The sequence below is a fragment of the Anabrus simplex genome, chromosome 1, assembly GCF_040414725.1.
Source record: "Anabrus simplex isolate iqAnaSimp1 chromosome 1, ASM4041472v1, whole genome shotgun sequence".
NCBI lineage: Eukaryota > Metazoa > Arthropoda > Insecta > Orthoptera > Tettigoniidae > Anabrus > Anabrus simplex.
In genome coordinates, this window is record NC_090265.1 from 1,553,494,163 (window position 1) to 1,553,521,259 (window position 27,097).

General features: G+C 37.2%; 1 protein-coding gene across 4 annotated transcripts in view; it reads left to right on the forward strand.

Moving 5' to 3' along the window:
* LOC136858504 (rab-like protein 6) overlaps positions 1–27,097 on the forward strand; it is a 124,320-nt gene that overhangs the window by 40,013 nt on the left and 57,210 nt on the right. For all 4 annotated transcript variants that reach the window (XM_067138098.2, XM_067138095.2, XM_067138096.2 and 1 more), the window contains exons 4-6: positions 4,573–4,793; positions 19,339–19,479; positions 19,609–19,818. In XM_067138098.2, coding sequence (XP_066994199.1) covers positions 4,573–4,793; positions 19,339–19,479; positions 19,609–19,818 — 572 coding nt within the window. The remainder of the gene's footprint in view (positions 1–4,572; positions 4,794–19,338; positions 19,480–19,608; positions 19,819–27,097) is intronic.

Consider the following 27,097-nt stretch of genomic DNA (forward strand, 5'->3'; position numbering starts at 1 on the left):
AAAAATGGTTGAATGCCTTTAATGAGGATACCGGTACTTATATCTCGGAAACTGAAGATATTACAGACCTGAAAATTGGTACTTTTGATCTCTTTTAAAAATAAAGAAACATGTATTTTTTTGTTTTTGGAAAATCCAATTAATGGGAGGGTGAAAAGGGGTGAATTTTTTAAAATGAGTGCATCTATATCTCAAAACTTTGAAAGTTTACAGATGTAAAAATTAGTATTTAGAATCTTCATTAAAAATAAAGAAACATGTATTGTTTTGTTTTCGGAAAATCCCAATAGGAGGGGTGAAAAGGGGTTGAATGCCTTTAATGAGGATACTTATATCTCAGAAACTGAAGATATTACAGATCTGAAAATTGGTGTTTAGGATCTCCTTTAAAAATAAAGGAACACGTATTTTTTTTGTTTTTGGAAAATCCAATTAATGCGGGGGCTGAAAAGGGGGAGAATTTTTAAAATGAGGGTATCTATATCTCAAAACCTTCAAAGTTTATAGATGTAAAAATTGGTATTTAGAATCTCCTTTAAAAATAAAGAAACATGTATTTTTCGTTTTTGGAAAATCCCAATTGGAAGGGTGAAAAAGAGTGAAAAAATGGTTGAATGCCTCTAATGAGGCTACTTATATTTCAGAACCTGAAGATATTACAGACCTGAAAATTGGTATTTGGGGTCTACTTTAAAAATAAAGAAACAGGTATTTTTTCGTTTTTGGAAAATCCAAATAATGGGGGTGAAAAGAGGGGTGAATTTTTAAAATGAGTGTGTCTACATCTTAAAACCTTAAAAGTTTACAGATGTAATAATTGGTATTTAAAATCTCCTTTAAAAATAAAGGAACACATTTTTTTTTCTGTAAATCCCAATAGGAGGGGTGTAAAAGGGTGAATAATGGGTTGAATGCCTTTAATGAGGATACATATATATCAGAAACTGAAGGTATTACAGAACTGAAAATTTGTATATGGGATCTCCTTTAAAAATAATGAAAAACGCATTTTTTGTTTTCGGAAAATCCAATTAATGGCGGTTAAACAGGAGTGACAAATTGGAGTGACTTTTTTAAAAGACTATATCTATAGAATATCTGAGAAACGTAAAATGTTATACACGTAAAAAGTGGGTATTTGGAATCTCCTGTAAATGTATAGAAACATAGGTGATTTGTTTTTGGAAACTCCACTTAAGGGGAACTATAAAGGGATGAAATTTTAAAATAAGAATTTCTACAGTGTATTTTAAAAAACTTAACATGTTACAGATGTGAAAAGTTGTATTTTTTATCTCTATTAAAAATAAAGAAACGTGTATTTTTAGTTTTCGGAAATACCACTTGGGTGGAGGGGGTGGGGTAAAAGTGACTGAAAATGGTGTTGAATTAATTAATTAGGCTACTGATATCTCAAAAATGAAGATGTCACATACGTGAAATTTGATATTTGGAATCTGCTTTAAAAGTAAAGAAACACGTATTCTCGGAAAATCCAACGAAGGGGGGGGGGGGTGAAAGAATTGAAAAATTGACTTAATTGTATGAGAATGCATACATCTAATAAAATAATGAGTTGTTACAGACGTGAAAATTGGTATTTGCATCTCCTTTAAAAGAACGAAAAACGCGTTTTGGGGGGGAGCGTGAAATCATCTTGGGGGTGGGGGTGAAAAGGATTTGAATTCCTTTCATGAGGACACATAAATCAAAAACTGAAGAAGTTAGAGTCGTGATAATTGGTATTTAGAAGTTCCTTTACTATTAAAGGAACAAGTATTTTTTGCCGGAAAATTCACTAGGGGGGGGGGAGTGTTATAGGAAGTGAAAAAGTTAATTACTTTTATGGGGATACTTAGGCTATATCTCAAAACTGAAGGTAATGGACGTGAATATTGGTGTTTGGAGTCTCTAAACGTAAAGAAACAGGCCTTTTAATTTTTTTTTGGAGGGGGGTAATAAATTTAACGGCGGTGGGGTGTAAATGGAGGTGAGACCAATTGATTTTACTGTTCATAATGTACTTATAAGGAGCCTCCGTTGCTCAGGCGGCAGCACGCCGGCCTTTCACAGCTGGGTTCCGTGGTTCAAATCCCGGTCACTCCATGTGACATTCGTGCTGGACAAAACGGAGGCTGGACAGGTTTTTCTCTGGATACTCCAGTTTTCCCTGTCATCATTCATTCCAGCAACACTGTCCAATATTTCATTTCATTTGTCATTCATCGATCTTTTCCCCAGAGGAGTGCTTTGGCAGCCGACATAATTTCTATTGTCGCCGATAGATGGGCTTTATTCATTCCATTCTTGACCCTGTCGAATGATTGGAAACAGGCTGTAGATTTTCGATGTACTTATTCTGATCATAAACCGATCATTTTAAATCTTTCCTGGGTTCGTTTTCGACAGCCATCTTTTCCTTCGGAGAACGTTCTCAGATTACAGTAGATTCTCCTGACATATAAATAAAAATTTAAACACATTTGAAATAAACGATAGGAATGAGATTGACCGACAAATTGTTCACCTCTATAATAAGGTCGATAATGCATGGAAGTATGTCAATCGCATCGCCAGTAATCCCGCACACTTGCCTCCGCACGACAATGGTGCTGGTGACATTGTCAACAATGACAATGGCAGCAGATGTAATTTACTGCCAAGTAGCGGTCTTGCGTCTTGCTGTGGGGTCCAGAACATCTATAATAATAATAATAATGATAATCATAATGTTCTGGACCGTCGTCAAATGTGCGGACCACGCTGGAAACGGGTCCTGGACAGGTAATGACTAAGAATGCAGTCCGGGCGCGGGTTCAGTACCGCCAAGGCACCCAAGACGACACCACGCCGGATCTCCTGAAGAATTTCATCCATATTAAAAATGCTTATAGGAAAAGATGGCAAAGATTTAGGGACCCAACTGACCGGGTGGAATACCTGGACCTAGCACGGGAAGTACGAAATCGATTGCTGGAAAGAAAGATTGTAAAATGGGAGGGAACTTGCCGTAATCTATTAGAAAACAAGTCAGATCGCGAATTTTGGCGGATTCTCTCAGAAAATGAGTCAGATCGCGAATTTCGGCGTATTATATATCTAAAACAATAAGCATTCAATTACAAATTTCAGTATAATACTGTAGCGAAGCACGGGTATCTTGCTAGTGTATTAATATATGCATTTGCTAAGTAATGGCATCTAAGTGCATGACTGATACACACATGTGGAGCATGAGTTCATACTATTTTCGGAAGGCTTATCAGAGACCGATCATCTCGCTCACTTACTTCATGTGAGGGAATAGACATGTGTAATTTTTAGCCTTGTAGACTCGTATAGCAACAGTCGGGTTTTGAGACAAGAAGTATTATATACCATAATACTCCTGTATTGTGCAGGACATGTAGAATAAGCAGTTTTGACCAATTGTATCTCCTGATTTTTCCTGATTTTCATATCAGAATCTCCTTACTTTGGGTTTTGTAAAGTTGGCAGGCATACTTTCAGTCTAGTTTAATCCATAGCAATGGAATAGCCACAGTATATGAATGATGAACTTGTGGGCATCCTGCTTGTATGTGGTGTTTGTCATCACAGTGAATAAGAAGCAGTTGTTCTTTATGTACAACAATATCCAGATAGCCAACATCCAGATTGCAGAGTGTTCAAGAATGTAGAGAGAAAACTGCTCCAGCATCGTGCTCTTCGTGTGGCAATTCTTCCATTGACGACACAGCAAAAGGATCCAAAGGAACCGAATGTAGTGAGAGAAACTGTTGCTGCAGAACTGCATACAAGTAGCTGTAGCACACACATTAAGAGAACTAGTAAACATAATCTGCAATAGCACTTAAATGGTACACAACTCAGCACCTGCAACTAGATGACTTCTCATTTTGAGTCTTTCTGTAATTGGATGGCTGAACAGCTAATAGCATACACCTAAATATAAATGACATTGTTACTCAAATGTTGTAAAATTTATGTATGTAGAATCTCATGGTGTTTTGGTTTACTAGGTTATACCTTCAAGATTGCCCAATTAAACCCCCATTGGACATTTTTATGGGACTCTTTGTGCGATCAACTTCATGGCTGATATGGCTGACCTTGTGTATAAACTTCATGGAGTGACATCAAATGTCTCAACAGCAATGTTAACAAGAGTGCGATGCAGCATAATGAGAAGAGTTGCATTGTATGCAGAAGAAGGAGGGGCTATTTGGAACATTTATTATAATAAAACAAAGAACAATATTCATACATATTGTGATTTTACTTGTACTTTCCTTTCCATTTGAGTGTGCGTGCTAGGTGTGGCAATCCAACATTCTGCTTAGTATGCGCCTACCAAGTACAACAACCAGCATACTGTGGAGTACGTATCTGAAGCACCCGCTACGAATATAAAAGAGTAGAATATGTCATCACTGTAGTCAAACTTAGAATACAAACTTTTGTTGTGGTATACATTTAAATTACTCTTCATCTGCCATTCTCTTCCTTTAAAAAAACCTTATTTTCCCAATTACTGCTTTTCTTCACACATTTTTCATTGAAATTTTACAGGTAGCAAGTATTCAGTGGAATTACAAAGCAACAGATGATGTTGTGAAGGTAGAAGTGTGGGATGTGGTTGACCGTGGGAAAAAAAAAAAGCGTTTTGATGGCCTCAAACTAGACAATTCCCAGTTAGAGATGCCTGAAGAACCAGCTCTGGATGCTGAATTTCTTGATGTTTATAAGGGGACCAATGGTGTCATCATCATGATGGACATCACAAAAAGTTGGTAAGGACTTAATCATATCGGAACAGTTATTTATTTTAAAATGAAGTTTTAGGAGAAGCCATTCAATGGCGATAATTCATTCAAAGTGCCTTATACTGTTTTCCTTTTCAGTACTCATGCTAAATCAATTGTTAATATGTACATTGATGTTTATTAATAACTAGTGGCCAGACAAGGAAATCTGTACAGCCCTCAGATATGCCCAGTACCAGCTTACACGCACTCTTTCATTGGTCAGAGCAAACACATGAACATGCACACAACTGAACAGCGAGGAGAAACACAGAGAGAGTGAAGATAAATATGTCAGCTCATTTAGTATCAAATTCTCCTGTTTCTTTGTAATCCTTGTGTGCTGAAATCTTAGAGGTCTCAACCATAACTTGATCATCAATTGCCATCACGCTCAACCATTGTAAGAAAGAATAACCCTTAATTTTGTCAGTATAGGCCCTATTAAATTAAACTACTTTAATAATTTTGCGAGCACTCTAAAAAGAAGAATTATTCTATTTTGTACTCAAATGTGCACAGATGTCAAAGTTGAAGGCAATTTATTTAAAGACATACACTTTACAAAGGAAATATAATATGTTCTCCTATTCAATACATACACATCTCCATCATTAGATGGGTTAATAATAGTCGAACACGTTTCAACTCGTTCAAGCTATCTTCAGTGAAAAAAGGTTAAAGTTATTTACATAATAGATGCTAAAAAATGTGTTAAAAACATAATGGAGGAAAGAATGAAAACAAAAGAGACATGATGGAAATAGAAAATAATTCAACATATACCCATTTCCATCCTTAGATGGAGTAAAAATCAACTCGTTTGAGACATCTTCAGTGAAAAAAATTAATGTTTCTTACATAATTGATGCTAAAAATGTGTTAAAACCTAATGAAGAAAAGAATGAAAACAAATGAGACAAGACGGAAACAAACAATAAGTGATTATGATGAGGTTGTGGACCTCTTAATCTAAAACTTGCAGTGTGTTGTTTTTTTTTTTTTTTTTTAACAGGACAAAATCACTGTGTTAAAAGTTCAAAATAACAGTCTGTCTCTGTTGAGTCACCGTCACAAATAGTTAAGAGGGGAGCAAAAAACTTGAGAAAAACCCTAAAGACTTAAGAGCTTGAATGTTTTAACATTTGCAATCGATGAAATTAAATTATGCTTTACTTCTAGGAAACTTACTTTTTGAGAAGTTAAGTTTGAGAGGAAACACGTGCCAGGTGAAAAGTATGTGACGCACAATGGAAAACCGCCAATAAAGTTCAAATTTTTGAATAGTTGCACTCTAGAAAGGCCTGACCTTCTCAATTTTAGCAGTCCTGTTCTCAGTGATTGTGTCCAATGTTGGCTAGGAGTGTTTGCCTTATTTATAAATAGTCAGGAGGGCAGCAATGTTAGAGAAGATAATAGGTGCCTGGTAAACTGTATGTGACATATAGTGGAAACCGTTAATGAAGTTCAAATTTATTAAGTAGCTGTCCTTTCGAAACAGCCTGACCTCCTCAAATTTAACGGTTCCGTTCTTACGATCGTGTCTGTTGTTAGCTCAGCTGTGTTTGTGAGGATGAAGGTTACTAATGATGGAAATGTGTATATATTGAATTATTTTTTATTTCCGTCATGTCTCTTTTGTTTTTCATTCTTTCCTTCATTATGTTTTAACACATTTTTTAGCATCTATTATGTAAATAACTTTAACATTTTTTCACTGAAGATGGCTCAAACGAATTGAAACATGTATGACTATTATTACTCCATCTATGATGGAGATGTGTATGTATTGAATAGGAGAACATATTATATTTCCTTTGTAAAGTGAAGACTGTCAATAACAGAATGATTCTAATATCTTGTAATGACATACACTTTTACCAAAATATCATACAATGCCTTTTCTTAATATAATTATGGAAAAGAGGGGAGAAATTAAATGGCATAGAATGATGTATAAAAATAAAAGACAGAGGCAAAGCTTACATTTACAAAGATTTGCAAATGAAGAATATTCTTCAAAACCCAAAAAAGATGAAGAATAATTATAGGTGAGTTGTAATAAATTAAAATAAGATATTCTTATAATAAAATGTCTTAAAGAAGCAAAGGAGTGCATTTTTAAGAAAAAGGTAAATAAATAAAATTAACTCATCCTTTGCACAAAAATATAAATGGCCTCTTCAATGAAAAAATAGAAATGAAAGATATACCTATTGTGTATTTCTGTTTTATATACTGTATTCTTTGAAATGGCCATTCATATTTATTCTAGGATTATTCTTTGACTGACTGAAATTATGGGAACTCTGATGTTGTAAGTACTTTAATTGAATCCAGATCTAACAAATAGACTGCATCATGCACATTTCTTCACAATGAAATTACAGTTAATTGTTTTCCTTGATTAGGAAAAGCCAGTATAGCTTGAATGTTTAATCATAGAAGCATCTTCCTCAGTTCCCAGGAAAATGCCAGTAGAACAGGAGTGATCAGTGAGTGTGTGGCATCGCAAGCCACACCTCCTGGAAGACAAACACATGACGATGTCGTGCCTGTCTCTTCTCCATCCTCAGGGTTGGCCAAAATCTACACCCAAATGTTACCTATTTTCCTTTCCACTCAGAATTCTTCTGGTTGTAAGTGTACAAGGGTTATTCTAAAAGTAAGTTTCACATATACCTGTTGATATGTTTTACGGGTGTTAATTGAAATGCATGCTTGTTACAAAATTAACAGATTGTGGTTTTTATTACTTCTCGTCAACATACAATAATCTAGAGTCAACTGTTTCGTCATTATCCACATCAACTGTCAACATACAAAACTAAAATTCTCTAATTGGTACATATCACAATTTTCAACATCCTCCCCACCCTGGTCGGTCGATTTCTAAGGGAACGACCAGCTGCACTGGTCTTGTGACTATGGAGCGATCTGGGAACTGAAGAATGACTGTTCGAATTCTGTTGTCTCATCCTCAGCGCAGTTCACAAATTCAGCCTCGTTTCTACGCCAGTCTGGGTTTTGAAGTCCTCTTGTAAAAGTACTAAATCACCTATCCGTAGTTAGGTTTCTTTTTTGATCTGCTTCACTTCGTGGTAACTCCTTAATTGAAGGAGGTATTCCTTTTTCCATCTTTGCTCAAAGTTTAAAATTAGCTTTTGTATCTGTCTGTACACCTTAGTCAAATCTTGGTTGATGGAAGTATCTGGTGTACTTGAAAGAGATGTCAGCCTTTCTCCTATGAGGAAGTGTAAAGGTGTCAGGATATCGGAGTTACTGTTATCTACAGTAATGTGGCACGAATTTAGAGTGGCCTCGATCCCCACCCTTGTCTACTTGAGCTCATTCGAGTATCTTCTTGAGGTACATCTTAGTGGACCCTATCATCCTTTCACAGAAGCCTCCCCACCATGCTGCTCTTGGTACTATAAATTTCCATGTTACATGGTGGTGTGACATGTGCATTTGTACTCTTGAATCTTCTAACAGTTTCTGGAGTTTGGATATTTCTCTTTTGGCGGTGTGAAACGTTCGAGCATTGTCTGAATACATGGTGTTCCAAAGTCCACATCTTCATACAAAGCACTGAAAGGCAAGTAGGAATTTATCAGTTGACAAGTCAGTTGTAAGCTCGAGATGAATGGTTCTCGTCGTTGCGCAGGTAAACAACGCGATGTAGCATCTCTTCTCTGCAGCTCCGGCCTTCATGAACTATAGGCCTACAAAATCTACACCACAAACGGTAAATGGCCGTTGAAACTTAACACGGTCCATTGGCAAAGGAGCTTCTATCTGTTCACATCTCTTAGTTTGTATTATCTTGCAGGGAAGGCATGAGTAAATGACCTTCTTGATTACTAGCCTAGCCTTCAAAATTCAGAATTAATGACACCATTCCAATAAAACAATATACAAACTCCCATATGATGAAGTCTTATGTGCACTTCATTTATCAATAATTTAGTGAAATGATGAGAACCATCAAGAAGCAGGGGTTTTGCTCATTCTCGGAAAGATCTGCAAACTGGAGCCTACCACCAAGTCGAATCAGGTTGTCTTCTAGAAGTGGATGGAATCCTGCAATCTTGAATGTAGATGGTATTGGTTCGTTTTGTGTCAGGGCAGCAAACTCAGTACAGAAACATTCCTCCTTAACTCGGCATATCCAGTATAGCCTTGCAGCTTCCAATTCTGTGGTTGTCATATGCTTTGGATACTGCACCCTTCTCCGTGTCTCCTCCACGAAACGCAAAATCCAACGGGTGATATGTATTAGCTTCCAATACGAACTCTATCGTAAAATATCTATCATTGAGTCATTGGCACTGATTACAATGACTTGAGGGGTTGCCTTCTTGGATTCTGGTAGTGATACTTCCTGACGTGAGATTTCTTGTGGCCAAGAAGTGGGAGTCTCTGCAAGCCATTGTGGTCCATTCCACCATAATGGAATTGAGATCAGTCGCTAACATTCCGTGCGTCAAAAGGTCTGCAGGGTTGTCTTCACTGGGACAGTATCGACATTGAACCGTCGATAGATATTCTTGAATTTCTGTCACGCGGTTGCATACGAATGTCTACCAGCGATTTGGATCACTCCATATCCAGCCGAGGGCCATCATAGAGTCAGTCCATAGTGTAGCTCGCATACTGTCAAATCCTGTCGACTGGCAGCAATATTTCAAGACGCGGGAACCTATCAAAGTGGCCAGAAGTTCTAGTCATGCGAGTGTAATCCTTTTGACTAGAGACAATCTGCTTTTACTGCAGGCCAAATGTATTGAGATATTATCATCTGTTACTGTTCTAGTGTACAATGCGGATCCATATGCTCTCTCAGAAGTGTTACAAAACACATGTATATGCGTAGCGTTTGAAATCTGTTTACATATTCCAGTCCATCTCGGGACGTTTATAAGTGACAGCGGTTTGATGCTCTAGATCCAAAGTTGCCATTTTAAGGCTATATCATGGGGAAGAATCTCATTCCACTCTATGCCTCAACATCAAGTATCCAGTAAGATTAATTTTCCAACAATTGAGATGGGTGAGAATAAACCCAGAGGATCATATCTTTATGTTTCTTGTAAGAGCTGACGTTTCATAGCAGGAATGTGAGCTAGCTTTTCAGTAATTTCCCAATGATCGAAAAACAGGCACCTGATACCTAATACTGGAAAAACATGGCGGCTACTGTGCGTGAGTCTGTAATATCTGTATTGGATAACGGTGTAAGATGCAATGAAAAATGTGGCAAATGTAGAAGAGCAGTTAAAAATGGGATTCTGTGTCGAAAGTGTGATGAATGGTACCATTTTCGTTGTGCAAATATTGTAAATAGGACTGATATCGAAGAAAGTGTGTGGCTATGTCCCGAGTGTAAACAAACTGATAGTGAGGCGAACAACGAGAGAGAGAGAGACTTACAAAACTATACTTAAGATTTTAGGTGTGTTTTGCTGGCGAGATGTAGCGTTTACAGTGCACTATGTCTTCTGGTATGGGCTATATCAAGTTTGTTACTTTCATTGACCTGTCTCAGTCTCATCCTTGGCTTTGACAATATGAAAGTGACTGAGGTATGAGTGGTGCTAGTAATACCATTGCTTATGCAGCCAGTCCCTGTTATGAATGGTGTGAAAATATTGCTCATAGGGTCGGTTGGTGCATGCATTTCAGTGGGCTTGGCAGACTGATATGTAATAGCAACTTCTGACTCAGTGAGGAAAGCAACGGGAAACTACCTCACTCCTCATTTCCCTAGTACGCCTCTTCAGTGATGCCTAGGCTATTTATGACAGCTGTTGGCGGAGCTGCAGGTGATCAAACCAGTCTTCAGGCTGAATACCCAACATACAACACAAGAAGACTTATATGCTCTGAAATTTGAAAATGAAAGCTTAAGGGACAGAATAAAGAAACTGGAAGATAAAGAAGAAATTGGAGAAGAAAGATCGCCGTGGATAGAAGTGACGCGTAGCTCTTTTAGGCCTAATGTTAAACACGTAGAAGAAACTACGTACCACTTAAAACCGGGAAAAAACTCTTTGCAGTGCCAAAATAGATTTCAGTCATTGCAACAAGTCCCAGAAGAAGACAGATCAAGTTTTCTGAATAATCTTAAATCCAGTGGAGGTAACCCACAGAAGAATAAAACCAACGGAAAGTCAAGATCGCCAAAAATTCATCTCTACGCAGACAATCAAGGGCGAGGTATGACAGAAAGCATCAAGGATGAGCTGCAGAATCCAGAAACTGAGGTTTTAGGACTAATAAAACCAGGTGCCAAAACAGGAGACGTCCTTTCAAGTTGTGACCCATTGCTAGAGAAGGACAATTATGTGGTGATTGTGAGTGGTACAAATGACATTGCTGCAAATGAAGGTGAGAAATTAATTACGACCCTCAGAGGTAAGATTTCCAAACTACCTGACTCAAAAGTAATTGTAGTTAATGTTCCACTCAGGTATGACCTTTTAGAGGACTCATGTGTGAACAAAGCTGTACATGATGTAAATATAAAAATCAAGAGATTATGTAAAAGTTTTAGAAAGGTCCATGTAGTAGATACTTTAGGTCTTGGCAGGCAAATGTTCACTAGGCATGGGTTACATCTGAATGGTAATGGAAAAGCAACTCTCCGTAGACAAATTGCTACAATTATCAACACAGATTTGCAAACTAACTTGCATTTAAGAAAACCTATACCACTAAACTGGCACATACAGGGAAACCTGCCAGAAAACCCAGATCCTTAAATCAAGATCTGTTTACAACGATCTGGGTTCCAGGGAAGCTCTCAACTCATGAGTCAAATGTAACACTAGGAAATATTATGAATATTAATACCAGACAACATCTTTCAGTGGACCAACCTATACCAGCAGTCAAGGTTTCAAGAGAACATTATGTAAATTCAGACCTTATTGTTTTTCATATCAATCTTCAATCCATTAGAAATAAGCTAGGTGAACTTGAAATATTCTTGAATTCATTTCCAGTTGATATTTTATGTATTAATGAACATTGGCTTGTAAAGGATGATGTTGGTTTTTATATCCCAGCAGGATATGAGATAGTTACATATTTTTGTAGAAGTAGGATTTCAAATGGGGGAGTTGCAATATATGGGAAAATAAACTCTAATATGAAATACACTGGTTTAGATTTAGAGGAGTACTGTATAGAAAATTTATTTGAAGTGGCAGGGGTGATATTTACAAATACTAAATTGATAATTATTTCCCTGTACCCAACACCAGATTCTGATAGTCATGCTTTTCTGAACATGTAGGATCATTGTGCAGAGTACTTAGCGAGATATCGGAATTACAAAATCTATTGCATAGGGGATATTAATATTTTAGTTGAATCATCCATCAAGAAAACAATTTTGTGATATTCTCAGGTCTCATGATTTCTATCTTGCCAATGATCAACCCACCAGGAAAAAATTCTTGTCTGGACAACATAATCACTAATGTTCAAAACAGTGACTTCACATGTGGTGTTACAGAGCATATATTGTCTGATCAAAGTGGTCTCTGGCTAAAATTAAAAACTGATTTGGAAAAGCAACATGACACTAGGCATTTTAAACATTTCAGGAGGTTGGGAGAAAATAACATTTTAAAAGCTAAGAAATGAATTAATTCACATCAATTTTGAAAACATTATGCTAAACTCTAATAATGCCTCGGAAGCAACTGAAAATTTTATATAGTTACTAGGTTACTTTATGAAAGAGTGCTGTCCTAGAACTACAAAGGTAATTAACAGATCAGGTAGACTCAAAGGGATAAAGGGAAATGGTACACTCCTCGCCTCGCAACTATTAGGAATTTAATGATGATCTATTACAATAAAGCAAAGCAAGGAAAACAAACAGATAAAGAAAATTGTACCCTCATTAAAAAAATCTACCATAAGGAAATTCAACTGGCAAAACAACAAGCTAATGATTATTTTATTAATAACTCTAAATGATGAAATTGGGAGGGCAAAGAGGGAGAATTCTGTGCCAATAGAACCGAATGTACTTAATGAATACTTTATAAACAGTGCCAGACATACGAATATCAGCAACACCTCTGGGGACAATGAAACTGCATACAATAATTTACTAAAGAATAGTGTAACTCCTGAAAATAACAGATTCCCCTTTAAATGGCAAGTTATAAACCCTAAGAAAGTCTGCAAAATAGTTTCAGAACTAAATTCTTCAAACTGTGAAGACTACTATGGCATAAGTAATTTTATTCTAAAACAAATTATTGACATAATAATAATTCCTCTAACTTGCCTCATCAATTGGATACTGGCTGAGGGGACTTTCCCAGACTGTCTAAAAATTACAGTTACAATTCCTGTGTTTAAGATTGGAGATGTTATGGATCCAGGCAGTTATCAACCCATTTCAATTGTTCCAATCATATCTAAGATAATAGAACATTGTATAAAGGAACAGCTATCTATATATTTTGAAAAGTATAATTTACTAAATGCTGCACAGTTTGGGTTCAGAACAAATAAATCCACCATCAAAGCCTTAGAAGCTGTTGTGACTGAAGTAATTCAAGGCTTTGAGTCTCACCACATTACAAGTGCTATACTGTTAGACCTCAGCAGAGCTTTTGATTCAGTACCGCACAATATACTAATATAGTTAAGCTTAGCTACTATGGCGTGAGATATTTAGAATTATTATTAATTACATCCTACTTCAATGACAGGTATCAAATTATACTGGCAGAAAATTAGTGATCTGGGGCTCTCAGAGTAAAAACAGGGGTGGTTCAGGGTTCATTTATAGGAACTTCCCTCTTCCTTATGTATATAAATGATATTGTTGGTAATTTACCCTGTAGGTCAGTGCTCTATGCAGGTGATATTACAACCATAACAAACAATAGAGGCTTAAAATATCTTTAGGAGGAAAGGATAGAAATGCTACACAAATCATCCTCTTGGTTGCAGACATATAAACTTATCCTAAATAAAAACAAGGCAGAAATGATCTACATTAATTCAGGTTTAGGTAATACTGTAATGATCAAAATTCTGTCAAATTATTGGGATTGTATCTGGATTGTAAATTAACCTGGAAAAAAAAACACACACACACACCCATTCTTTCATTCACACTTATCATATGGTACCATGTTATGGGGTAACTCAACAGGGGCTCAAGATGTGTTCAAGTGGCAAAAGAAGGCAATAAGATGTATTAAAGGTAAGGCCACAAGGGAGTCTTGTAAACCTATGTTCCAAGACATTGCAATTATGACTCTTCCCTCATTATACATTTATTATAGTATACTCAATACTAAAGAAAATCTCATTGACCTAACAACTCGCAGCAATGTATACTCATATGGCACAAGCTATAGGAATGATTTAGATTTACTACATGTTAGGCTGAGGAAAACACAAGAAAACTATAGGTATAATGGCATTAAATTATTCAACAAACTACCTGCCTAAGTAAAGGATATGCCCCTATGTAACTTCAAAAGAACCCTTAAAAATTGATTGACATCCAATAGTTTCTACTGAGTATCTGAATTTGAAAAAAAAAAATAACAGTATTTCAAGGGGGGTAATAAAGGCCAACGCCATCCTAACACGTTGGTAAATTAATAGTTATTTATCACTCTCGTGGACGAATAGTGTTATGTTTATTTTAACTTTTGTGTATATAGTTGTATTTATTTTCTGTGCTTAATGAGATACTTGTAATACTTTGTAACTATGCACATATGACTCTGTCCATTGCAACTGCCAGTTGCCTAACAACAACAATAAAAATGATTCTATTCTATTCTATTCTATTCTATTCTATTCTATTCTATTCTATTCTATTCTATTCTATTATATTCTATTCTATTCTATTCCAGTCTCTTCTTTGATATCTCATCTCTCAGACTGCCATACACTCTTAAGTGTTTCTGAGTTTGTTGCCCATTTATCCATTGGTAGTCATATGTGTCTGAGCATAGAGGTTACTTCGTAATATAAGCTCATGACCCCATTGTCGTCATCAGCACCAGCAACGAAGTCATCCATAAATGTGCTCTGATCTAAGAGTTCTGCTGCTGTGGGGTATGTGTTACAGCACCTTGAATCCAGTTCACATAGAGTCACAGATAGAAGGAAAGGACTGCACGTGAGAACAAATGGTAGACGCATGAACCTGTACATGACATTTTCATCTGCTGTTTGCCAGTTACCATCTTCCCTCTTCTGGACATAATACCACAAAATCTGGTTAAGTCTCAGTCTCTCTCATCTAGGTATAGTTGCAAAAAGTCTTGGGTTCCATCTTCGACTTTTGCTTTTCGATATCTACGAAAGCGGATTAGCGTTGACAGAATTTCAGGAAGGAGGTTTAGTCCCGCTTCCGGTTCTGTGCTTTTCCCCCTGTCAAAGTCGTACGTTAATAATGTATAAGACACATTGATCTGTTTTGTATGTGGTAGTTTCGCATATTTCTGTGCGTTTGTGTTCATTCTTACCTTATAATTTTAATGAGTTGTGTGTATTTCAGGGAGTTGTGTCAGTGACAGTTTCTGCTATTTTCTCTTCACGTTATGGCCAAGAAACATAACAAATGTTATCCTAAGTGTTCAGAGATTCCTATAAACTTATATTTCTGTTCATTTTATAGTCTAATAAAGGGAACTATTACGCATTTTGCTGCGTGTGTCAGTGTGATATCAATATTATTATTCATATGTATGTGTCATAAATGAGAATTGTTAGGTACATTTTCTTGTAACCATTTTTGTTTTCTTAGTTTAAGATTTTAAATTTAATGGTCAATTCGGATTGTAACTGTAGATATGTATGCCTTCTATTCTGTCCTTTTTTCACCTAGAACGTGGCTCAATATATCTGATGAAATCCAAGAATTAAAAAAATCCTATTTTTGATTTCTAAAAGTTGGCAGATATGGATAAGGATCTAGTTGTATTGTACTATGTAATGTTGGGACATGGTTGTACATACTGTTTGAATACTCTGCAATAGCTGGAAGTAATCAAATGCTGAATAGAAAATACCTGTCCTCAATATGCCAAGAGACATAATGTGTTGTACCAACAAGTGGAGTGTTGTGGATAATTGTCTGCTGCAAATGGACAGTTGCTACTCAATAATCAATTAGCAGATTTTGGAGGTGAATTTCAAAGCATGATTCTCTAAGTACGTGAAAAATGATTACAAGTCCACTAAAATGGAACAATGCCGGGCTGAGTGGCTCAGACGGTTGAGGCGCTGGCCTTCTCATCCCAACTTGGCAGGTTCGATCCTGGCTCAGTCCGGTGGTATTTGAAGGTGCTCAAATACGTCAGCCTTGTGTCAGTAGATTTACTGGCACGTAAAAGAACTCCTGCGGGACTAAATTCTGACACCTCGGCGTCTGCAAAAACCATAAAAGTAGTTAGTGGGATGTATAGCAAATAACATTAACATTATTAAAATGGAACAAGTATAGAATAGTTGTGTGAGTTTGAAGGAGGTTGTATTGTTCTGGGAAGTTGGACAGTCAATAGAATGTAGTGCTTTTATTTTGCAGAGAGTACTAAGAGAACGGTTTAAAGCAGGATGTAGCACACGGAGAGGATCTCCTGGGCATCCGATACTGACATTTGCAGGACAGAATTATCATTGAGTAAACATAACATTCTGCTTCATCTATTTTGTAAGATTTGATACAAGCGGGCATGGAGGCATACAGGTTCCAAATAGTATCCTGTGGCAATCTGGCCATATTTGCTGCGACTGATCCTGTAGATCATGTAAACTCCTAGATTGCTGAAGTTCTTGCCCCAGGTGGTCCCAGACATGTTTAATGAGAAATGAATCTGGCTATTAGGCAGGTCACGGACAGTGTTGCAGGAACCCTTCCTGTGTGTGGCCAAGCATTGTCGTGCCATGGAGGGCAACATGCGCAGCTGCAGGATGTCCTGCACATATCACTGTGCTATCAATGCCCCTCGTATCAATACTAGTGTTGGTGGAATTTCGTATACAATGGGTTGAGCACACCAGCAGTGGGGGTGTCACCTCACAGCAGGTGGGATTGAGGTATTCAGTACGAGACTTCCAGATACAAACACAGCCATCATCAATGTACAAAGAGAACTGAAACTCTTCATGTGGTTACAGTTCATAGCAGTCCAGGTTTGTCATTTGCGACATCACAGTAAAAACAAATGACAGTGGGTGGGTGTCAACGGCAAAATAAGCAATGGGCAACATTAAACTAAATTTCCTTCAGCTGGGCAGCTGGAGATGGTTCAGGTAGACACATCCTTTCTCCTGGTGGTCAGTCAGGGGCATCCTAAGCCCAGTTGTGTGTGTACCTGCCCTCACGCTGTTGGTCACCACGATCTGCATTTAGGGCTGTCACCCATGTGGCAGATTCCTTATAATTTGTTTCCTTAGTCTTTTCATAAATTATATCAAAGATGTTGGAAATTTTAAACATCTTTCTTGGTAAATTATTCCACTCCCTAATTCCTCTTCCTATAAACTATTTTCCTAAATTTGTCCTCTTGAACTCCAACATTATATTCATATTAAGATAATTCCTACTTTTAAAAACTCCACTCAAGCTTAGCCATCTGCTAATGTCATTCCAAGTAATCTCTTCATTGACAGCTGGGAGCAATTTGCTTATTATTACAAGTTATAAATCTCATCATTGGGTCCGTATTGAGCAGCGTATACCTATCTAAAAGAATTTTTATTTTTTGAATCCACCTTTTCAATACTTTTTTTTTTATATAAATAATTTTACATTATTGTTATGTCAAAAGCGGGGCATGTTTCACCTATTTTTAGGCAACTTCAGCCACTGTTCCTACTACCTAAGATCAAAATAGCCAGGATCCTGGAGTTTGCTTAATAATAAAATACTTAAAATGGTTAAACTTACATGAATTGTGTGTTCTGTAGAAAACTCCTGGCCAAATATTCATACTTTTACAACCTTCCTTTCTATCACATTTAATTTTAACTATGACGGAAACAGCTTTGTGATCACTTACACCATGTATCGCTTCAGTTTCCCACTGGTCCCAGCACACCCTCACAGTCTGGTCAGAACGGCCTAGGACACTACCGATTCATCAATTCCAATATCCAGCCTCATACATTCCAGTAACACACCCCCCAAATCAAATTCTCAAAAGTGGCCAAAATCTCTTTGATTGCATCATAGAAGCTTGTTGAATCGTCAGCAAGCTTTTCACATCTGGTAATAAATAATCTGCTTGAGATGTGGATGCTGAATTTTGTAGCAAAATGACAACTTCTCCAACTTCTCCTTTGTGGGATGTTGGGTCTCTTTTTTAAAAAAAAGAGTGATTACGGTATTCAGAGGAATAAACTTGTAGGAAATGTTTATATTGTTATTTATTGGGATAATGTATTTATGACAACTCTGAAGAAGAAATATGACATTTGTTATTGCATAGTACCATCATCAATCTATCAGTCACTACTGATCTGCATTTAAGGCAGTCGCCCTGGTGGCAGATTCCTTATCTGTTGTTGTCCTGCCTTTTCTTAAATGATTGCAAAGAAATTGGAAATTTATTGAACATCTCCCTTGGTAAGTTATTCCAGTCCCTAACTCTCCTCCCTATAAATGAATATTTGCCCCAATTTGTCCTCTTGAATTCCAGCTTTATCTTCATATTGTGATCTTTCTACTTTTAAAGACACCATTCAAACTCATTCACCCACTGATGTCATTCCACGCCATCTCTCCACTGACAGCTTGGAACATACCACCATTTTATTGAATTAAGTGGAAAATAAAACAAGAATTGTAACAATTAGTATTAAGTTGAATACGGGTAAAAAATATGAAAATAGTTTTATGGAACATACCACTCAATCGAGCAGCCCGTCTCCTTTCTCCCAAGTCTTCCCAGCCCAAACTTTTCAACATTTTTGTAACGCTACTCTTTTGTCGGAAATCACCCAGACCAAATCGAGCTGCTTTTCTGTGGATTTTTTCCAGTTCTTGAATCAAGTGATCCTAGTGAGGGTCCCATACACTGGTACCATACTCTAGTTGGGATCTTACCTGAGACTATATGCCCTCTCCTTTACATCCTTACTATATAAGGTTACATAATGTTACACTTTTTATTCTAAGAACCAGTGGCATATTATATTCAGAATAATTCTAAAATTGTACTGTTTTAGTTGGTTGCAGTACTCAATTGCTGTGGATAGGCAATAGATCAATTGTTACAAATGTACTATTATAAAAAATATATAATAATGAAATTATACTTCATGAGGTATATGGTATTGTAAATGTGTGTTTTATTATATTAGTACTGTTGTCTTCAGCAATTTCAGTACCAACTTAAGGCAATTGCACATCTTAATGAACGTCTTAATAGAACAGGCTTCGTATAACTAATGAAACAACAATGAAAAGTATGACTGCATAACATCTTTGCTATTTTGTAGGCAGCTGTAACCAGAAAATATTTCTTTCCAACAGGACATTCGACTACATTCAGCGTGAGTTGCCAAAGGTCCCTAATCACATTCCTGTTTTAGTTCTGGCTAATCATTGTGACATGTCCCATCACCGTACCATTACGTCTGACCATGTTACCTACTTCATCGAAAGTTTCAACAGGTAATTTTAATATTTACATTTATTTTCAATGTGGGTATCTCTTGCTTTTTACAGTTATTGGTTTATTGATCATTGTGTAATGTTGTCATTATCATGATGTTTTTTTCCTTAATTTGTCTCATCTTTCAGGCCACCAGGATCTGCACAGGTCCGTTATGCTGAGGCATCAATGCGTAATGGATTTGGGCTGAAATTACTTCATAAGTTCTTCAATCTACCATTCCTGCAGTTGCAGCGTGAGACCTTGTTGGCTCAGCTGGAGACAAATGAGCAGGAAACTCTACTTACCTCTCAAGAGCTTGATCTTTATCAGGAAAGTGATGATGCCGATTACAACAAGTAAGTATTATGACAAAGATTGCTCTTGTATTTGTATAATGGTTTTCGGAGATCTCGGGATATGGTCTTGCAGGAGGTCTTTTATGTGCCAGTGAATCTACTGACACAAGACTGATGTATTTGAGCCCATTCAAATACTACTAGCCTGAGCCAGAGTCAAACCCACCAACTTGGACTCTGAAGGCCAGTGCTTCTACCATCTGAGTTACTCAGCCCAGCACTCAAATAGGAATAATGAAAGGTAGTAGAGAGGAGCCTAGTATTGAACTAAGGGCTCTTGATCACCAAGCACATCTCACCAGATGTTAGCTCTCTGTGGATCCAGTGGTAGGGTGTCAGCCTCCAGATCCCAAGATTGCGGGTGGTTGTTGTTGTTGCTGTCGTTAAATCTGGCAGGTCTCTCTTTGAAACTGGAGAGTTGATGGAAAAATCCTTTTTCTGCATTGGCCTAAGGAAAAATGCATCTGTTTTTCTTTGTAGTGTGAGTACAAAAGACCACCATTGCCTTTATAGAGAGTCCCTCGTGCCATAAAGGCTGTGTAGTCTGAACAAGATTCCAAAACAATAATAAGCTACCTCAGTGGCTCAGTGATAGTGTCCAAGTGATGATTCCCAGTTTGTGGATCCCTTTCCGACTGAGGTAACTTACGTGCCTTTTACTGGTAATTAACGAAAGGATGCAGATACACAAAAGCTCACATAATGAAAGTAGGGCAAATAAACTACTGCATGTAAGCAGAAGAAATCTGATATGAACAACTGATCTGCTCACTGGTCATTGCAGTCTAAAGTGTCATCCACACAGGATTGAAATCGCTCTGAATCCCTCTCGTGCTAGAAGTCATACAGCAGATGAAACTGCTGAGCTCATATTTTGTGAATGTGAAGCCTTAGGGGGATGTCACCGTAGAGATCAAATGACTGCGATCAGCCGACCTAAGACATGATCCTATAGAGTCCACCAATAGCAGTCGCACCGGGCAAGTTGGCCGTGTGGTTAGCGGCGCACAGCTGTGAGCTTGCATCCGGGAGATAGTGGGTTTGAGCCCCACTGTCGGCAGCCCTGAAGATGTTTTTCCGTGGTTTCCCATTTTCACACCAGGCAAATGCTGGGGCTGTACCTTAATTAAGGCCACGGCCGCATCCAACTACTAGCCCTTTCCTATCACATCATCACCATAAAACCTATGGATCAGCTAATTTCTTTTCGTAAAGGAAACAAAGTGCTTTACAACCTGAAGCTTCCTGAGTATAGCAACAGGGATATGATAGAGTTTATGCAGAATTCTATCGTTTCAAGAATCAAGACCAAAAATGGTAAGCACTATTAATCATATCTTAGTAGCATTTAAGTGAAAATAATAAGTAGTTCTGTTTTCGTTAATTTATATACAATAAGTTTGAAACAAAATCATCACTTAACCTCTAGCATAGTTAAGAAATTTAATGGACACCCCTGTTTCCTTTAAACACAAAGAGGTGCCTTACAAGAATAATTTCAGTACTTTTGTAACAACATTGTAATTCTTTGTTTTAGCAAAACTTTATGCCAAAAAGTGGCAAATTTTGAGAGCTGGCTACAGAAGCAGAAGAGGTAGCATGCCTCAACAGGCTCCAAAGCACAGAAAATGAAGAAATGGGTATACTTTAATCAGTGGTGTATCCTGACCCTGATAATGAGGTGTGCTGCTAGTGGCATTTAGAAAAATTAGGTTTTCAATCATTTTATTCTAATTTATGAATTATTATTATTTATTTAGCATATGATGCTACAGTTGACAATCTACTATTTACAAGTTCTTGACAAATTAATTAATTCATTCATTCATTCATTCATTCATTCATTCATTCATTCATTCATTCATTCATTCATTCATGTAATAATTTCACATAGCGTATACAGATGCATTGCTTATAAGAGTATTAATAATGGCAAGAAAAAAAGATAATATATTAAAAAGGTGTCATATATTTCAGCAGTTATTTATATTTACATACTACATTTTTGGGAGTTAAAATATAAATGAAATATAGTGAAACCTCGTTATTGTGGTCCTCATTAACACGTTTTCCCGCTTAGTACGTTGTAAATTTGAAGTCCTGATTCTCATAGTATTAAATCTATATAACAAAATACTTTGCTTATCACGTCACCAATTTGTGCTATTACCTCTTAGTACGATCACATTTTCCCTAGTCCTGAAAAATGTTATTTGTCCTCCCTCGTAAAAGAAATATGATTTCCAACTCGGGTCAGAGCCGTTATCACAGTTGCGTGATTACAGGAAAAGGCCTTGAATTCCTGAACTTCACAGGATAAGATGCACTTTAAGGCAGCAAGCTGTTAGCCTTAGGAATGTTCAGTTTTACTTGCCGGTTATCAACGAGATTTCCTGAATAACACAGTGAGCCTATTGTTTGTGCTTGTATTTCACATTCCATCCAGAAGTTATAACTTTATTTTGTTTTGAGTGGTACAGTGAAGTGTAGCAAATATTTGTCATGTGATAACCTATAACTGCATTAGAAACATAATCGTGTAAAGTTGAAAAGCGTGCTACACATTTGTCTTGTGATGGCCTAGTTATGGATACAGAAAATATTGTGAAATTCCTTACTGATGAAGACTAAATTAAAATATGTCAGAAAGTGGACTGGTATCCGCATCTTTAAGCGCGCAGAGGTCATGAGTATTGAAACTCGCACCTTTAAGGTTCGACTCAATCACTCAAGTTGGTTGAAATTTTGTAGGATTCAAAACGGCAGCCAAAGTAATTCCTGGCAGTCGCACATGGTCAAATATACCGGTAACCTCCAATTCATTGTCTAAAAGTGTGACCATAAAATAATGTTTAATAACCCACTGGTCCAGAATAAAAGGCTCCTACAGGTTATAACCTGTATAGAATTTCATCTGGAAACGTTACTTTTGTTGACACAAAAGCTAAGGAAACCAAATTTTGAATCGGCCATACTTGAGCATCCATAACAGTGCCTCCAGAAATTCTATGTAATTTCCTTTGTTCAAAAAGTCATCTGAATCATCATGGCCCCTCGGAGGAAGTACTTGTTTAGCCAAGAAGCAAACAGCATCAATTAATATTTTTAGCACCTCCCTGCTCTTCTATACTTCCTCATTGGGTTTATTTACTTTAGCTCTGTGGAGAAAATCAACAAGAATATTGACTCCTTGTTTTCCAAAAAGTTTGCATATGGGAGTAGGAAAGCGTAGGTTTGCTGTTTTAGACATCCTATATGATAAGTGTTTCTGCTATCAGATATTCGGTGTTGGTAAGATTTATGATACTTCAAATTGTCACCAAAGTGCATATAAACATGCTGATAAAACATTAAAACCACCACAGTTGGCTTGATACTGCTCCTGACTGGTTATACAAAGCAGGGAATGATTATTCCTACAGAGAGCTGTGCGGGACAGAAGCTGCATACAAGAAGGCTGTATTTCTCGACATCCCCACCATTCGCTCATTGACTTTCTCTCACCACTCTCATTACGAACAACATTGAAGTTGAGTGCAGGTTCCAGCCAGCACACACAAGCTCAGTGCAGTACACAACTCCCAACCCTGCTCGGAACAAAGAGAGTTAGTTCTCAACTCGTTTCATAGTTTGTTTAGAATGGATAAATAACAGAGCACAATCCACTGTGTTAATTATCAAACAATTTAACGTTAAAACAATGCATCTTCTACTTTATTTGAATAAAGTCTGCACACATCGCACCTTAAGGCCGTTCCTTAAAGAAATTGGGATAGATATTCCACCTAATCAACACCAGTATTTGATAGAAATACTTATTTCATGTTGTTGTATTAGTTTTGATACCTTGGTTTCATCTTCAGTAACAAAAAGAAAAAATGTAAAGAACAAATTAGCATATAACAAGAATACAGCCTTGAAATAATCTAAATACAAAAAAACAATATGTTATTAATAATATGACAAATATTTGTCATTAATCTGTAGAAATTCCTAATGGTGAGGTGTGTAGGAATAAAACCAAAATATTACAAGAGTCAAAGGCATTTTGAAACTTTGCAGAACTGGGATGGCAATGTCACTCCCTTAAATGACAAACCTTGTGATTTTGGCAGCACAAATACCAATAATTTGACATGGTTGGAAGTGGAAACAGCAGTATCTAAACTGAAAAACAAGAAGTCAGCTGGATCAGATGAATTTAATGTTGAGATGATCAGAGCACTAGGAAAAGTTGAACAATAGTGGGTGTACAGAGTACTGAACAGAATTTGGAAAGAGAATGTAATACCCAATAACTGGAAGCAGGAAGTCGTCATACCATTGTTGAAAAAAAAGGTGATAGGAAGAAATGTACAAACTACAGAGGTGTAACTCTACTGTCGCATGGCCTCAAAATCTACAAATACATCCTTGAGAGCAGGATTAGAAAATATGTTGAACCTATGCTTGAGGAGGAATGACATGGATTTAGACCTCATAGATCAACTGTAGACCTTATTTTTTCCACCAGAATGATCTATGAAAAGTATTAGGAGAAAGGGAAAATGCTTAAAACTGTTTTTCTGGACATCGAGAAAGCATATGACCATTTACCACACAGGCATATATGGGAATGTTTGAGATGTAAGAAAATGTCCGATGACTCATACTACCAGTACAATGATTATATGATGAAACCAAGAGTTGTGTCCAGGTCTAGGATGGAAGGTCAGGTTGATTCAAAACAAAGAGTGGAGTCCAGCAAGGAAGTTGTCTTTCACCACTCTTCTTCATAATCATAATGGATGAAGTTTTAAAAGTAGTTAAAAGAAAGGACCCAACAACTAATGCCCTGGTTTTTGCTGATTACACTATGTAACAAAAAATTGTTTATATTTATTTCTTTGTGCTTATTGTATAAAACCAACGTGCTGAATGTGAATATGCCATTAGTTTTTTTTCAAACGTCAATACTTTTTGATATTTTAACAATTTGTGAAAAATTGTGAATTTACCACTTTTTCTGGCAGTTGTAGTTGTTCAAGGTGATCACCACTAGATCGCTTTACCGGGCGAGTTGGCCGTGCGCGTAAAGGCGCGCGGCTGTGAGCTTGCATCCGGGAGATAGTAGGTTCGAATCCCACTATCGGCAGCCCTGAAGATGGTTTTCCGTGGTTTCCCATTTTCACACCAGGCAAATGCTGGGGCTGTACCTTAATTAAGGCCACGGCCGCTTCCTTCCAACTCCTAGGCCTTTCCTATCCCATCGTCGCCATAAGACCTATCTGTGTCGGTGCGACGTAAAGCCCCTAGCAAAAAAAAAACTAGATCGCTTTAATGTGATGTTCCATCAGTATTGGTATACATCTGGAAAGGTTCAATATATCGACTTCTTTAAAAAGCCAACTGTATTGATATATATCGATATTTTTCACAAAATGTCTTCCTGTCATACGTGAATGTAGATCCAGTTCTGTGGTTATAAGTAACATTGAATTGTTGTCTTTTAACAAAAAATGTCAACATCCAGACGTTGTAAATTGCAGCAGATGCGTTTTGTTATGTTTGTGGACATTACATTGGATCTAAACAAGTGAAACATAAAATTGTGCCCAGTACGAAGTTCTGTGAGGTGTACCGCGCTTATTTCAGTGTGCATGTTCGAGACCAACATGTTTCATGGGCTCCCCATGTCACTTGTGGCAGCGGTCGGTCTACTTTAGAGGGTTGACTACGTGGAACAAGAAAATGTATGCCATTTGCAATTCCCCCGAATATGGCGAGAGCCTACAAATCATCATGACTATTGTTATTATTGTTTGGTGGATATTACACATTACAAAAGTACAAAGAGCAGGAAAAATATTCCATATCCTAGCATACCGTCATCTATTGCTCCAGTACCACATAGTGAAGAGCTGCCAATTCCATCACCACCAAAACAGAATACACGTGAAAAGGACGTAGAGACAAATTCAAGTGATGACAGTGATTTCAATTTTAGTTATGACAGCAATTTGGAACCATAGCTCTTTACTCAGCCGAAATTGGATGACCTTGTTAGGGAGTTGCAAGTAACTAAATCAAAGGCACTTCTTGCATCCCGTCTGAAGCAATATAACTTGCTCGATAAATCCTGTAAAATAACAAAATATAGGCTAAGGCATGAGGATTTTGCATACTTCGACCAAATGTACGGAACTCTTTGTTTTTGTAGTGATGTTAATGGTCTGTTTGAACACATTAAGATTCCTCATGAACTGGATCAATGGCATCTATTTATAGATAGTTCAAGTAGAAGTCTCAAAGCTGTCGTACTGCACAATGGGAACGAGTTTCCTTCCATACCAGTAGCTCATTCAGCACAACTTAATGAGACTTATGAAAATATAAAGCTGCTCTTGGAAAAACTAAATTATGGATGTTACAAATGGGATGTTTGTGGTGATTTTTTAAGATTTTGGGATTTCTTCTGGAGCTTCAAGGTGGCTACACCAAATATTCTTGCTTCCTCTGCCTGTGTGACAGCAGAGCAGATGATCAGCATTAAACCAGGAAAGAATGGCCAACAAGAAAAGAACTTGTTCCAGGTGCACACAACATGAGAAATGAGCCCCTTGTATCCATGGTGAAGATTCTGTTACCACCACTCCATATCAAACTTGGACTTGCTAAACAATTCATCAAAGGTTTAGATAGCAACAGTGAGGCTCTGAGCCTCATCCGGCGAATGTTCCCAAAGTTATCTGAAGCAAAAATAAAAGGCAGAATTTTCACCAGACCTCAGATCCATGTGATGTTACAATCAAAAGAACTTGTAGATGCAATGACTCTTGATGAACAAAATGCTTGGGATGCTTTTAGAATGGTAGTGCAACAGTTCTTGGGAAGCAATAGAAGTGAGAATTACATGAAACTGATAGAGTGATACAGAGTTATCATGTACTTGGATGTAGAATGTCTGTGAAAATGCACTATTTGTTACTATTGATTTCTTCAGGATAAATTTAGGAGCTGTAAGTGAAGAACACAGTGAACTATTTCATCAAGACATTCACTGCATGGAAAGAAGGTATCAGGGATGTTGGGACTGTGCTATGATGGGAGACTATGTGTGAGGTATAGTACGAGCAGAGGGGTCAGAAGAACATAAGATGAAAAGCCATACTAACGTACATTTTTGAATGTCACCATTGTTGTGTGAAGACTCAGTGTTAATCAATATTTTTTCACTTATTTCCACCAATTTTTGAGGTACTGTATGGTAGATTTCTTCTATAGGACTCTAGTCATATTA